Source organism: Heterodontus francisci, chromosome 7 (genome assembly GCF_036365525.1).
Source record: "Heterodontus francisci isolate sHetFra1 chromosome 7, sHetFra1.hap1, whole genome shotgun sequence".
Classification (NCBI taxonomy): Eukaryota; Metazoa; Chordata; class Chondrichthyes; order Heterodontiformes; family Heterodontidae; genus Heterodontus; species Heterodontus francisci.
The window spans coordinates 115,321,251-115,336,711 of NC_090377.1; the positions used below are offsets into that span (position 1 = coordinate 115,321,251).

At 49.0% G+C, this 15,461-nt stretch overlaps 1 protein-coding gene across 4 annotated transcripts in view; it reads right to left on the minus strand.

The window, feature by feature from the left end:
* Nucleotides 1-15,461, minus strand: part of LOC137372249 (uncharacterized protein KIAA2012-like) — a 109,190-nt gene that overhangs the window by 1,774 nt on the left and 91,955 nt on the right. For all 4 annotated transcript variants that reach the window (XM_068035937.1, XM_068035936.1, XM_068035938.1 and 1 more), the window contains 4 exons: nucleotides 14,796-15,097; nucleotides 13,437-13,627; nucleotides 12,896-13,068; nucleotides 2,379-2,598 (listed from right to left, as the gene is read on the minus strand). In XM_068035937.1, the coding sequence (XP_067892038.1) occupies nucleotides 2,379-2,598; nucleotides 12,896-13,068; nucleotides 13,437-13,627; nucleotides 14,796-15,097 (886 nt within the window). The remainder of the gene's footprint in view (nucleotides 1-2,378; nucleotides 2,599-12,895; nucleotides 13,069-13,436; nucleotides 13,628-14,795; nucleotides 15,098-15,461) is intronic.

Below are 15,461 nucleotides of genomic sequence, written 5' to 3' on the forward strand. Positions count from 1 at the left end.
GGAGAGAGGGTGGGGATGGGGCGGAGAGTGCATGGGGAGCAGGGGGGGGAGAGAGAGTGGGGAGCAGGGGGGGGAGAGAGAGTGGGGAGCAGGGGGGGGAGAGAGAGTGGGGAGCGGCGGGGAGAGAGAATGGGGAGCGGGGGTTAGAGAGAGTGGGGAGCGGGGGGGAACGAGGGTGGGGATGGGCGGGGGTGGGGATCGGGGGGAGAGACAGAGAGAGTGGGGATCAGGGATAGAGTGAGTGGGGATCGCATGGGAGAGTGGGGTTTAGATGGGGGTGAGAGGAGAGAGTTGGTTTGGTGGTACGAGTGGAAAGGTTGCAGTTAGATCATACATGAGAAGTTTCGGGTGCTCTGAGCCCTAGTGTAACAGCCACTCAGATATAGGGAGGGTGAGACGGCCAGGCCCCACCTGGAGAAAGAGAGGCTCATGGCAGCTAAAAGGTTCTGGTCCAGTCTGGGAGTACAGTGCTCTGTGTGCCTGGGTTCAGTCCGGGAGTACAGTGCACTGTCTGTCTGAGTCCTGTCCGGGAGAACAGTACAGTATGTGTCTGGGTCCAGTCTGGGAGTGCAGTGCAGTGTGTCTGGGTCCAGTCTGGGAGTGCAATGCTGTGTGTCTGGGTCCAGTCTGGGAGTGCAGTGCTGTGTGTCTGGGTCCAGTCTGGGAGTACAGTGCTCTGTGTGCCTGGGTCCAGTCTGGGAGTGCAGTGCTGTGTGTCTGGGTCCAGTCTGGGAGTGCAGTGCTGTGTGTCTGGGTCCAGTCTGGGAGTGCAGTGCTGTGTGTCTGGGTCCAGTCTGGGAGTACAGTGCTCTGTGTGCCTGCGTCCAGTCTGGGAGTGCAGTGCTGTGTGTCTGGGTCCAGTCTGGGAGTACAGTGCTCTGTGTGCCTGGGTCCAGTCTGGGAGTGCAGTGCCGTGTGTCTGGGTCCAGTCTGGGAGTACAGTGCTCTGTGTGCCTGGGTCCAGTCTGGGAGTGCAGTGCCGTGTGTCTGGGTCCAGTCTGGGAGTACAGTGCTCTGTGTGCCTGGGTCCAGTCTGGGAGTACAGTGCTCTGTGTGTCTGGGTCCAGTCTGGGAGTACTGAGCTGTGTGTGCCTGGGTCCAGTCTGGGAGTACAGTGCTCTGTGTCTGGGTCCAGTCTGGGAGTACAGTGCTCTGTGTGCCTGGGTCCAGTCTGGGAGTGCAGTGCTGTGTGTCTGGGTCCAGTCTGGGAGTACAGTGCTCTGTGTGCCTAGGCCCAGTCTGGGAGTACAGTGCTCTGTGTGTCTGGGTCCAGTCTGGGAGTACAGTGCTCTGTGTGTCTGGGTCCAGTCTGGGAGTGCAGTGCTGTGTGTCTGGGTCCAGTCTGGGAGTACAGTGCTCTGTGTGTCTGGGTCCAGTCTGGGAGTACAGTGCTCTGTGTGTCTGGGTCCAGTCTGGGAGTGCAGTGCTGTGTGTCTGGGTCCAGTCTGGGAGTACAGTGCTCTGTGTGCCTGGGTCCAGTCTGGGAGTACAGTGCTCTGTGTGTCTGGGTCCAGTCTGGGAGTGCAGTGCTGTGTGCCTGGGTCCAGTCTGGGAGTGCAGTGCTCTGTGTGCCTGGGTCCAGTCTGGGAGTGCAGTGCTGTGTGTCTGGGTCCAGTCTGGGAGTACAGTGCTCTGTGTGCCTGGGTCCAGTCTGGGAGTACAGTGCTCTGTGTGTCTGGGTCCAGTCTGGGAGTACAGTGCTCTGTGTGCCTGGGTCCAGTCTGGGAGTGCAGTGCTGTGTGTCTGGGTCCAGTCTGGGAGTGCAGTGCCGTGTGTCTGGGTCCAGTCTGGGAGTACAGTGCTCTGTGTGCCTAGGCCCAGTCTGGGAGTACAGTGCTCTGTGTGTCTGGGTCCAGTCTGGGAGTACAGTGCTCTGTGTGCCTGGGTCCAGTCTGGGAGTGCAGTGATCTGTGTGCCTGGGTCCAGTCTGGGAGTGCAGTGCTGTGTGTCTGGGTCCAGTCTGGGAGTGCAGTGCTGTGTGTCTGGGTCCAGTCTGGGAGTACAGTGCTCTGTGTGCCTGGGTCCAGTCTGGGAGTGCAGTGCTGTGTGTCTGGGTCCAGTCTGGGAGTGCAGTGCTGTGTGTCTGGGTCCAGTCTGGGAGTACAGTGCTCTGTGTGCCTAGGCCCAGTCTGGGAGTACAGTGCTCTGTGTGCCTGGGTCCAGTCTGGGAGTGCAGTGCTGTGTGTCTGGGTCCAGTCTGGGAGTGCAGTGCTGTGTGCCTGGGTCCAGTCTGGGAGTACAGTGCTCTGTGTGCCTGGGTCCAGTCTGGGAGTACAGAGCTCTGTGTGTCTGGGTCCAGTCTGGGAGTACAGAGCTCTGTGTGTCTGGGTCCAGTCTGGGAGTACAGTGCTGTTTGGCTGGGACACTGTGACACTCACCGCAGTAAGAACACTGCTTCCTGCATTGCCTCCTCCATCAGACACTTGCTCCTCTCTCCTTCCTTCCTCCGTCGTTCTTCTTGATACTCCTTCTCTTGCTGTTCTTTGATCTGCTTCAGTCTCAGGTACTCTAGTCTCTGTGGTTCATCCATTCCCTTCAGGAGCTGTTCCTCCTCCTCCAGCTGCTTCTGCCATTCCCTCTGCAGTCTCTCTGTCTCCTCTGAGATTGGAGCAAGGGGACAAACACACACTGCTTAGACACTGCACACACCAGCCTCACCCCTTCACCCCACCATCCCTTCATCTCTTAACTCGTTCCCACAGGTCTTGTCTCTTTCTGTGCTAAACATCTAAACACCTGGTGTCCTCCAGAACCGCCCATGTGATGTATGTTTGGTTAGTCTGCTCCCACCTTAGTATGTTTAGTTAGTTTAGCTAAGAGACATGTACAAAGGGTCCTGGGTGTTCTTGTCAATAAGTCACTGAAAGCTAACATGCAGGTGCAGCATGCAGTTAGGAAGGCTAATGGTATGTTAGTCTTTATCGCAAGAGGATTTCAGTACAGGAGTAGTGAAGTCTTGCTTCACTTGTATAGAACTGTGTGCGGTTTTGGTCTCCTTACTTTAGGAAGGATATTATTGCCATAGAGGGAGTGCAACGAAGGTTCACCAGACTTGTTCCCGGGATGGTGGGACTGTCCTATGAAGAGAGATTGGGGAAACTGGGCCTGTATTCTCTGTAGTTTTGAAGAATGAGAGGTGATCTCATTGAAACCTACAAAATTCTGAAAGGGATAGACAGGGTAGATGCAGCTAAGATATTTCCCCTGGTTGGGGGAGTTTAAAAGTTCTCCCTGTGTCTGCGTGGGTTTTCTCCGGGTGCTCCGGTTTCCTCCCACAAGCCAAAAGACTTGCAGGTTGATAGGGAAATTGGCCATTATAAATTGTCACTAGTATAGGTAGGTGGTAGGGAAATATAGGGACAGGTGGGGATGTTTGGTAGGAATATGGGATTAGCGTAGGATTAGTATAAATGGGTGGTTGATGTTCGGCACAGACTCGGTGGGCCGAAGGGCCTGTTTCAGTGCTGTATCTCTAATCTAATCTAAAACCAGGGGACACAATTTCAAAATAAGGGGGAAGGCACTTAGGACAAAGATGAAAGATTTCTTTACTCAAAGGGTTGTGAATCTTTGGAATTATCTACCCCAGAGGGCTGTGGAAGCTCAGTCATTGAGTATGTTCAAAGCAGAGATTGACAGATTTCTAAATACAGATGACATAAGGGGATATGAGGATAGTGTGGGAGAAAAGGCATTGAAGTGGATGATCAACCATGATCATACTGAATGGTGGGGCAGGCTCGATGGGCTGAATGGCCTACTCCTGTTCCTATTTTCCTCTGTTCCTACTGAGTCTTCAGTAATTTGAACATTAACTCTTCTATTCCATTCTAGCTATATACAACTTTACCTACAGCTGTGTGACTCCTCTGAGGTTGCTGCATCTCCCTCCAAGTCTTTCTCATATGTGATCTCTTACATCATCATGATGGGATGTATTCCTTACACTGTCTCAAACATTAACCCTTTCAAACCCTTATACTGCATCTCCCCCCAAGACTTTATCCATATTTGTATTTATACATTCACTTTTATATTTTTACATACTATCCCATCTCCCCCCAAGTCTCTGACATCACAGGAGGCTTCACACCTCTCCCTGACAATGATGTTGTTAGACGTGGGAGATCGGTAATCTTTCTCTGAACTCTTGTTTCTTGACTTGGACGGCCTTCATTGAGGTGTGTAGTATCCGATGCTTTCTGAATTTCAGCTTCAACATCTGGTTCATCCAAATGTATGACTGATTGATGTCTTTAATGAATAGGAATACAATTCCTCCTGTTTCTTCTTATAGCACCTTCTGAAATATGTACTAAATAAGATCACTGTTGATTCTCATCTCTCTAGACAATTACTCCTTCTCTACCTTGGTCTCGTACCCATACCTTTTGTCCTTCTGTCAACTTAGGTAGGTTCCTGGTATGATATTTCCTATTATAATTATAGGCTTGTTGCTTTCAGTAAGACTTCTCTCTGTCTTGAACTCTCTGATAATCCTGGACTTCTAGCCCTGGAAGTAACTTTTTGGGTAGGATTGGAAGTTGTGTTCCAAGCTTCCTTCCCATCAACAGTTCTGATCCACATAGTAATGGAGTAGTTCTGTAATTCAGGAGTGTCATTTGAAAATCTTCATTTTTCTTCAATAGTGCTTTGATAGTTCTGGCTCCTCTCTCGGCTTCATCATTTGATTGTGGATATCTAGGGGAACTTGTAAGATGTACAAATCCACGGTTTTCTGCAAAGTGCGTGCAGTAGTTGTTTGCAAATTGTGGTCCATTATCTGGTCAGGTATACCATGTGTTGCAAAGATTTCCTGTAACACTTGAATGACTGTCTCAGCTGTCGTGTGCAAATGTTTGACCTCAATCCACCTTGTAAAGTAATGGATGACAATCAGGTAGGATTTCCATTAAACATAATAGATCCATCCCCAGATGTTCCCACTGTCACAGACCTGTAATTACGTTTACACCTCGGATTAAAAACAGTGTGTGTGCCTTTAAGACTCTGTTAAAAACAGTGCACTTTTAAGGGAGAGAAACTTCTGGAATTTTTGAAACAGTGTGTCACAGCTGCATTCTTTGTTACCCTGGGCAACAGCAGGAGAGAGAGAGAGAGGTCATATGGTAATGTTTCCATTTTGACTGTGTGTAGAACTGGCAGAAACAGGCTGAGACCAGTTAGAGATTAGAGATACAGCACTGAAACAGGCCCTTCGGCCCACTGAGTCTGTGCCGAACCACCCATTTACACTAATCCTATATTCCTACCACATCCCCACCTGTCCCTATATTTCCCTACCACCTACCTATACTAGGGACAATTGCTAATGGCCAATTTACCTATCAACCTGCAAGTCTTTGGCATGTGGGAGGAAACCGGAGCACCCGGAGGAAACCGACGCAGACACAGGGAGAACTTGCAAACTCCACACAGGCAGTACCCAGAATTGAACCCGGGTTCCTGGAGCTGTGAGGCCGCAGTGCTAACCACTGCGCCACTGAGACTTTCCAGCAAGGCAAACTGAAGAGAAAAGGAGCTATTTTATTCTGTATCAGCAAAAATTCTACAGGAAGCAACAAGCCAAGTTAATTCCCTGAGTAAAAAAAAGAAAAGCTTTTCTTTTTTAAGAAATTGTTTTGCTTGCTGTGCTCATCATCCTAAGAACTGTTTAATGCTACTGCAGCTGAAGAGTTGAATGCCTATCTACCAAAGGACTATTTTCATCAAATCCAGATGAAGACTTCAAGTGACCTTTGACCATTTCCACACTGGAAGACCTCATCGATCAGGAACGTAATCCACAAAAACTTCCTTATTTTATTTATTATCAAGAGAGCTAATTTTTGAAAACTCCACTTTTAAAACCAGTTGACTGTTAGTTTTTGAATGTATGTGTGTGAACGAGGGAGTTAGATCAAATTAAGAAGTTATAAGGTCTTTAGACATAGGTTTATCTTAATAGTGATTAAGATTTAGTTTTTTAAAAATGAATAGTTAACTTGTCTAAAGATACCTGGTTTGGTCTGTTTCAATCTGGGGTTACTAGAATGTTTAATTTGGTTGTTTTTCCGATTGGGTGTGAAAGCTTAAATAATATGCTGTGACCTGTGGAGTGACGAGACTGAATTGACAGTGCGTTGCTCCTGCCGCGATCGTAACACCATAGTCTGGTTGGGAATTGGGTTGAGATAAGGGGTTCCCTCTGACCCTGTCTGTGCACTGTGCATGCCTGGCAATTAGAAATAATTTCTTCTTCTCTCGATATTCCTGGCCACCACATGGATGACTGAGCTTGTACTCTACATTTCGTTACATCCACGTGACCCTGGTGTATTTTCTCTAAGATGTCTACCCAGAGTGAGTCCGGAATCACCAGCCTCTCATCATATACCAGGAAATCATCCACAATAGTAAAGTGTCTTCTGTGTTTGAAGAAGATTTTCATCACTGTACCACTGGGACGCAGCTGTGGCCAACCTTGAGTGCAATATTAGTGGATACAGATGCATTCCTCATCTTGCATCTGAGCATGATGAATCTCTTGGTGCTTTTTTGCGCTTGCCGGCTATTGTGATGCAGTGAACGGAGAATATGACTCAGTCTCATTAATAAAGTTAACATCCTGTTGTGTAGGATGGTCAACTGTAGCTCTGGACAATGCATCTGCTGTTGTTTGCAGCTTGCCCTGTACATGTACTGTTTCATACGTGAATCTCATTAGCCTCAACTGGAATCTCTAGATTCATGGAGGCACCCCAATGAGTTCCTTTTCATCAAGTAAGGAAACTAGGGATTTGTGGCCTGTCTCTATGACAACCTTTAAGCCAATGATATAATTTTAGAACTTCTCACAAGCCCATGTGACTGTGAGAGCTTTTTTCTCCGTGAGGGCGTATCTCGTCTCAGTCAATGCGCATGACGCATAATAAACAGGTCTACAACATCCATCTGACTATTCTTGAAAAATGACTGCCCCTAACCCTGTAGATGAGGCATCTGCTGCAATTGTGATTGGCAATGAGAAGTTAAGATGTGCTAAGATATCCGGCAAAATCAGCATCTCCTTGATCCTTTGAAATGCCTGCTCCTGGTATGCATCCAAACACCATGCTTGAGCTTTCCTTAATAGTTGTCTTAAGGGTTCAGTAACTGGTGCTAGATTGGACAGAAATTTTGTCAGCTGATTAGCCATTCCAAGGAATCATTGAAGATCTTGGACAGCAGTAGGAAGTGGGAATTCACTAATGGCTCTTGTATTTTGTGGGTCTGCCATTACGCCGTTGCCACTGACAATGTGTCCTAAGAAACAAATAGACGTTATCGAGAATTCACACTTTTCATTAAATGTCAGGCCTCCTTGTTGACTATTAAAAACTGCTCTAACCCTCAGGTCATGTTCTTCAATGGATTCACCATAGACTAAGATGTTTTTGTATGGCATATTACTCCTTTGAAGCCCAGTAGAATATTCAACATACCTCTTTGGAATATTTCCAGTGCTGATGTTATGCTGAATGGTAAACGATTAAAACAAAATCTGCTGAACCGAGTAGTGAAGGTTATCAATAACCTTGACTTCTTATCCAAAGGAACTTGCCAAAAGCCATTATTTGCAACAAGCTTCGTGAACAAGGTACTTTTGGATAACTTTGCCAAACTTACGTCCACTGAGGACATTGGATGAACTTCTCTTGCCTTATTAAGTTAAGTCTATACAAATGCGAAGATCATTGTTGGGTTTAGGAACTGGAACCATTCTCGAACACTCCTCTGTAGGTTCAGCGACAGGAGAAATGACTCCCATCCTGGTCATCTCTTCTAGCTGATGTTGGACTTACTCCATTAGTGGGTGTTGTATCTTCCTAGGCGTGAAATGACATGCTGGTTTAACATCTTTCTGCAATGTAATGTATTCGGTCTTCAGTCTTCTTAGACCAGTAAATAATTTTGGAAAGTGAAATTTTTGGAAGTGATTCCTGGATTCTTGTTGCTTAACTTCTTCCACTTTTCTTATAAGATGAAGGTCAATACAAGCTCTTCTATTTAAGAGAGAGAATTCCTGATTTCGTAGAACTTACTGTGTTTCCAATATCTGCTTTCCCTTGTACTGGAGTGTTGTCTGTAGCTTTCCCTTGACTTTCAGTTCAATCCCTCCTGGGCCATGTAACTGAGTTTCTGTAGGTAGCACGTATGTATTGATAACTATAGTTTATTGTCTGATAAGACCATTACACTTGCTCCAGTGTCTAATTTAAAATTGGTGATATGTCTGTTGACATATGTAGATGCAGACCAAAGTGCCTGATTAGGATCACTGATCTCACCAAGGAAGTTTTCTGAATTCTCTCCTGGTGGAGATTATTCAACTTCATTAATGACTCCATGCTTGCAGACTTTTTCTTTTGAACTGGTGGGAGTAGAGATTTTACTCTGGCACATCTTCCCAAAATGGCCTATTTTCTTGCAGTGGAAGTATTCTGCTTTGTTTGCAGGACACTGTTCATGCCTGTGGGTCTTTTTGGTGTCACAGCGCTGGTGGGTTTAATGGTGTCTTGCACATTTACCCTCCCCACCCCCCCAACCCCCGCCGTGTACCTTCTTTTCTAGTGGTTCGTTTATAACCCTCTGATTAAGGAACTGTACGGTTGCTGGAGGTTTCCTGAACCAAGGTCTCTCTTCACCTCTCAGGATTGTTCTTCTGGACCTCTGCTTGTCTCATCAGCTGAATTGCTTTGTTTAAGGTGAGGTCTTTCTTAGACTGTGATAAATCTGATAAAGATTCATCAGCAATACTTACTACAATGCAGTCTCTTATTAATTCTGCTTTTAGGTCTCCATATTTGCATCCTTCAGCTAGTCTGTAAATGTCATTAATCAAAGCATCAACTGTTTCACCTTGTTTCTAGACCCTTCTGTTATAAAGTGCCCTTTCCAAAATCTTATTGTTCCTCAGGTTGAAATAGCTATCAATGGCTTTTAAAACATCATCAAATTTCTCTAATGTTTCATTAATCCCTTGTCTTGCAATAACATCATCTGCTATTGCTCCAGTGGAATACAGCAATGTATTAACTTGCTCTGCTTCAGACTGGCTGTCAACTTTGGAAGCAATTCTGTATCTCAAAAATCTTTTTCACCAGAGTGACCAACTTTGAGTTTGATTTGGTCCTTCCATGTGTCCAAACATCTCTGGAATTGTGAATTTAAAATCCATGGCTTTCTATTTGGTTTACTTTAAAAAATTTTCCCTCCGGTATCGGAAGTTTCCCACACTTTTCAGCCTCGCATTGACTCACGCTGTGGTCATTGTTTCTCCCGATGAAATCTTACTGCTGGACTCTGTATTTATTTCCTTCTTTCTTTAAACGCAGTTTTGTAGTGTTTTTGCGATACTCTTTTTACTCCCTTCACTTAGAGTATTGAGCAGTTGCTGACTTTTTGTTTTGTTTCTTTCACTACATGTAACGGTGCCAACCTTGTATCTGTCCTCACTAAGGACTTTTGATTTTCCGGTGCTGCCTACCTGGTGCCATTAGGAACAAATTTTTATCCTCTTTAAGTGTTGCTCACCAGATCCCTGACCATTGCTTGGTTTTCCGACTCAGCCTGCGATTGCTGGGGCAGAATTTTTTTTTCACAGACTACCTGCCTCTGTGGTGCAGCCTGAATGCATCTACAAGCCGATTCCCCGGCTCTCTGTGCCTCCTTCATCCACGGAGCAGCTCTGGAGCTTTTCCACAGCCTCTTCTCGAGTTCTGCAGATCTGGCTGCACGTGAAGAACCACTGCTGTTCACCACATTGTACGTTTGGTTATTCTGCTGCCACCTTAGTATATTTGGTTAGTCTGGATAAGAGAGCTTACTGAGTTTTCAGTAGATCCAATATTAACTCTTCTATTGCATTGTAACTATATACAGCTTTACATAAGTCTGTGTGACTCCTCTGAAGCCATGCTGCATCTCCCTCCAAGTCTCTCTCACAGGTGATCTCTTATATCATCATGATGGGAGGTATTCCTTACACTGTCTCAACATTAACCCTTTCAGACTGTTATACTACACCATGTGGCTGGACAATGTTGACTTGGTGCATGATATCATAGCCCGATCCCACATGCAGTTTCCATCATATGAGACCCCTATGACCAGCTGGAAGCAGCTTATCAGTTGCTGGTCATGTACAGTGGACTTTATGTAAAACTACTTGCAACGCAACAGCTTCCTCACATTTGGTCTTCCATTCATGCAAAAGATGCACGTGTTCCCTGTCTTTTGTCAGGTTCAATCTTGAAGTCTCTATATACTATCAAGCTGTGAACTGAAGTAATCACCTTTAACTCTGTACTTACAAAAGTTTAGCAACTGTGATCCTTTCTGCATGTAACAATAATTGGGCCTTGAACCTTGGAACTTCTAAGGACTTTATGAAAATAATCTATTGAATGGCTGTCCATGTACTAAGCTTTCTCTCTCGTGCTTGCTCCAAAGAAAACACAGGCAGGATTTACTCAGCAATTGCACTTTTTCTGTTTATCTGAAAGCTGTTGATGTGTCCAGTGGGCGGATTATTCTGAGTCTCCACCTTCCTCCCCCACGTCATTATGGGACCTCACACACTTGGGTGACTTATCGAAGAGTCCTGGGTGCATTGCTCACAGTTTGTTTTATCCGTGGATGTTAATGAATGGAAAATTGCAGTCAAAATTAGGAGGTGTTTTCATAGGATAGATGGGGAGAGAGAGTTTCCAGTGACAGGAGGGTTGGTAGCCAAAGCGCACAGATTTAAGATAATTGGCAAGAACCAGAGGAGATGGGAATTTTTTTACGCAGTGATTTATTATCAGGAATGCACTGCCAGAAAGGGTGGTGGAATCAGAAACTTTCAAAAGGGAATTGGATAAATATCTGAAGAGAGAGGGTGGGGTGGGGTGGGGTGGGGTTCGTGCAGCTAACTGGACAGCTCTTTCAAAGAGGCGGAATGGACTCCTTCTGTACTGCATGATTCTATGATACGATAAACCTGCGCTTTTCCAATCAGCCACCCGTTGGGTGTGAGGCCTGTGTGTGGCTCAGGGTTTCAGCATATTCCACCCCATCTATGTATGTTTTGATATGGAATGCACTGCCTGAGAGTGTGGTGGAGGCAGGTTCAATTGAAGGCAATTAAACTGTTAGATGTGAAGGAAGAATGTGCAGGGTTACAGGGAGAAGGCAGGGAATGGAACAAGTAAATTGCTCGTTCAGAGAGCTGGTGCTGACACGATCGGCCGAATGGCTGCCTTCTGCACTGTAACAATTCTGTGCTTCTGTGATGGTGCCAGCTCATCCCGCCCTGATTGGCAATTCAATCTTTGGGTTTTTCTACACTCTCCATTGAAGGAACCTGTACCAGTGTTTACCTGGGTAAAGCACTCAACTTCAGTGAGGGGGTCTCAACTCTCACTGTACTCTTTTGGCAAGATTAGCACATGCGCCATTAGACTGAGACCCAATCTCCAGAACCCACCTCTCTCTCCTCCTGCCCCCTCTCTCTCTCTCACTCTGCTCCTCCCTCCCCTCTCTCCCCCTGCTCCTGCTCCCCTCTCTCTCCTGCACCCCTCTCTCCCCCTGCTCCTGTTCCCCCTCTCTCCCTCTGCTCCTGCTCCCCTCTCTCCCCCTGCTCCTGCTCCCCTCTCTCCCCCTGCTCCTGTTCCCCCTCTCTCCCCCTGCTCCTGTTCCCCCTCTCTCCCCCTGCTCCTGTTCCCCCTCTCTCCCCCTGCTCCTGTTCCCCCTCTCTCCCCCTGCTCCTGCTCCCCTCTCTCCCTCTGCTCCTGCTCCCCTCTCTCCCCCTGCTCCTGTTCCCCCTCTCCCCCTGCTCCTGGCCCCTCCCTCTCCCCCTGCTCCTGCCTTCCCCCTCTCCCCCTGCTCCTATACCTTCTTTCTCCCCCTGCTCCTGCCCCCCACTTTCCCCCTGCTCCTGCTCCCCCCTCTCCCCCTACTCCTGCTCCCCCCTCTCCCCCTGCTCCTGGCCCCTCCCTCTCCCCCTGCTCCTGGCCCCTCCCTCTCCCTTGCTCCTGCCCCCTTCTCTCCCCCTGCTCCCCCTCTTCCCCTGCTCCTGCTCCTGCTCCCCCTCTCTTCTCCTGCTCCTGGCTCCTGCCCCCCTCTCTTCCCCTGCTCCTCCTCTCTCCCCCTGCCCCCTCCCTCCCCCTGCTCCTGCTCCCCCTCTCTTCCCCTGCTCCTGCCCCCTTCCCCCGCTCCTGCCCCCCTCTCTCCCCCTGCTCCTGCCCCCTTTCTCCTCCTGCCCCCCTCTCTCCACCTGCCCCGCTCTCTCCACCTGCCCCCTCCCTCCCTCCCTCTGCCCCCTCTCTCCCACCTGCCCCCCTCTCACCCCCCTGCCCCCCTCTCACCCCCCTGCCCCCTCTCTCCCCTTCCCCCCTCTCTTCCCCTGCCCCCCCTCTCCCCCTGCCCCCCCCTCTCCCCCCTGCCCATCTCTCCCCCCTACCCCTCTCTCCCCCCTGCCCCCTCTCTCCCCCCTGCCCCCTCTCTGCCCCCTGCCCCCTCTTTCCCCCCTGCTTTCCTCTCTCGCCCCTGCTCCTGCCCCCTCTCTCCCCTGCTCCTGTCCCCCTCTTTTCCCCTGCTCCTGCTCTCTCTCGCTCGCTCTTTCTTGCTCTCCTCTCTCTCTACTCTCTCTCTCTCTCCCCCTGCTCCTGCACCCACTCTCTCTCTCTCTCTCTCTCTCTCTCTCTCTCTCTCCCCCCAACCCCCCCACCCCATCCTCCCGCTCCTGCCCATATGTGTCGCAGTGACATCTCCTGTACATGTACAGTACACAGTGGGTCAGTGGGAGCTGAAGTCAGTGTTGGTGTTCCTGTAGACGTATGGGCCCCAGTGATGTTTGTTGCACACACACCTGCTCTCTCTGCCAGGCTCCTCTCTTTTCTGTGCTGTATTTCCTGGACCTTTCTCCGATACTCCTCCCGTTGCCTCTGGTCCCATTCCCGTTCTTGCTGCTCCCTATGTCGTCGGCTCTGCTCGGCCTCCTGCTGCTGTCTTGCTTCGTGCTCGTGCTGTTGCTTTTTATTCCTGCAAATCACAAGCAAAGGCTAGACGGGCGATCAATTGTTGTGGTGGGGTGGGGGGCACCACTTGCGCCATTACCACGTCAACAGGCTCAACTGCAGGTTATATGTCTGTGGGAGGGTGGGGGAAGCGGCCAGAGATCCCATACGTTACTGTACCAATGCGCAGGCTCCTCCTTCATTCCTCAGGAATTGGGTGAGATCCCCCCCTAACCCCAGCCACCAGCTGTGCCAGGGGCTGTCTGGGACCCTCAGTGTGTAACCTGCTGGTACCATTGCCCCTGACTTGGTGCGAGGGTGGGTGAGCTGCTGTACAAACACGACAAATAGTAATTGAAAGCTAACTTATCCACGTCCACAAACTGCTGCTACCTGATCTCCTCCTCTTTCCTCCTCTGATCGTCATCCAGTTCCTGTTGGATTTGTTTCTCTAGCTCCAGTCGCCTCTGCTCGCTGCGATCCTGTTGTTCACCATTAGGCCGCTGTCGACCCTCCAGCCTGCTGCTCCCTGACTGTATGAGGTGCTTTGACCCTGGTACAGCTGAGGTCCCCAGCGGGCTTTCCTAATTGGACATAAAGGCAGTTAGCGTGCGGCTCCCAGTAAAAGGCTCCCACTGGATTTTAACACAATTGCTGGGGAGAAATAGCTTTAGGCCCATTTTGGAGCCTGAACAGGAAGATTTGCCCACTTTACCAGGAAGAATATAGGCCCCTTTATCTCAACAACTTGACTTTAAAAAAGCACCATTAATGTAGTAAAACATCCCAAGGCACTTCGCAGGGGCATTAAAAAACAAAATTTGACATAAGGAGATATTAAGTGAGATGACTAAAAGCTTGGTTAAAGAGGTAGGATTTTTAAGGAATGTCTTAAAGGAGGAAAGCGAGGTAGAGAGGTGTTGGGTGGGAATTCCAGAGCTTAGGATCGAGGCAACTAAATGGTGGAGCAAATCGGGGATGCTCAGAGGTTGGAATTTGAAGAGTGCAGATATCTCGGAGGGTTGTTGGGCAAGAAAAGATTACAGAGATAGGGAGGGACAAGGCAATGGAGGGATTTGAACACAAAGATGAGAGTTTTAAAATCAAGATGTTGCTTGACTGGGAGCCAGTGTAGGTCAGCAAGCACAGGGGTGATGGGGGAGCGGGACTTGGTGCAGGCATAGACAGCAGAGTTTTCAATGACCCAAAGTTTACAAAGGGTGGAATGTGAGAGAATGTGAGAATGGGGAAGCACTCCCATTCCTCTTGGCCCACACGCAGTGCTGGAAAGGTACCTAACCGCTGGATCTTCCCTTCGGCTGCTGGGTTTCCTGAGGTCCAGGACACCTGGCCGGCCAACAAGGGTAAAACCTAAAATGGAGGTAAAATCTGAGGCATGCAGCCTCCCTAAAATATTTAAATGAACAGATGGATCACTCGCCTCCTGTTAAAGGTGAAAGTGGCTGGGCTCAAGGTGGGTTGGGTTTGAAATAAAAACAAGAAATGATGGAACCACTGGGTTGGGTTTGAGTTTGAGATTTTTAACACAGCCCAAACCCATTCATTCTTTTTGCCGGGGGGGGGGGAGTGGGGGGTGGGGGGTGGAGGGTGGCGTTAAAATTCCCGCCACTTAATCAGAACAGCTCTGACTATTTCTCTGAATACACCAGTCTTTCCCACTCAGCTGCTGACTGACCACTTCCTGTGCCGTATGCAAATTTCACACTGATATATTCTCCCAGTATCACTTACTCCAGTTCGTTCTCGCCGCCTGCCCTGATCCGTCGCTGGGCCTTTGGTTGTGGTGTCAGTGAAGGGGGAGTTTGGGTCCTGGTCAGCAGTGATGGCCTTGACTGCTGACACCGAGGTCGGAGTGTTCCTTCTCCTCGGTGAGTGTAGGGCCCCACCTGCCTCAGAGCTGGGCTGTGCATCCTCCTCTCTCTCCTCCTCATCACCACCCCCTCTCATTGCCTCCTTCTTCCCCAGTTTGGAAGTTGTCTTCTGCTTCACCGGAGGCAGGTGTCGTTGCCTTCCTATCGTTTCCCTGGGCCGTCCTAAACAAATGAAGGGCAGGTTTGATTTACTTTCCAAGTTCAGTATGGCTACTATTCTATCAATTCCATCTGGATGAGCTAGTGAAAAGCAATCGAGAGCATTAGAGGGAGTCAGTGGACACACTCGGGGCTGGGCGAGTCAGTGGACTCATTTGAGACGGGGGAGTCAGTGGACTCACTCGAGACGGGGCGAGTCAGTGGACACACTTGGGGCTGGGCGAGTCAGTGGACTCATTCGAGACGGGGGAGTCAGTGGATTCACTCGAGACAGGGCGAGTCAGTGGACTCACTCGAGACAGGGTGAGTCAGTGGACTCACTCGAGACGGGGGAGTCAGTGGACTCACTTGCGACGGGGGAGTCAGT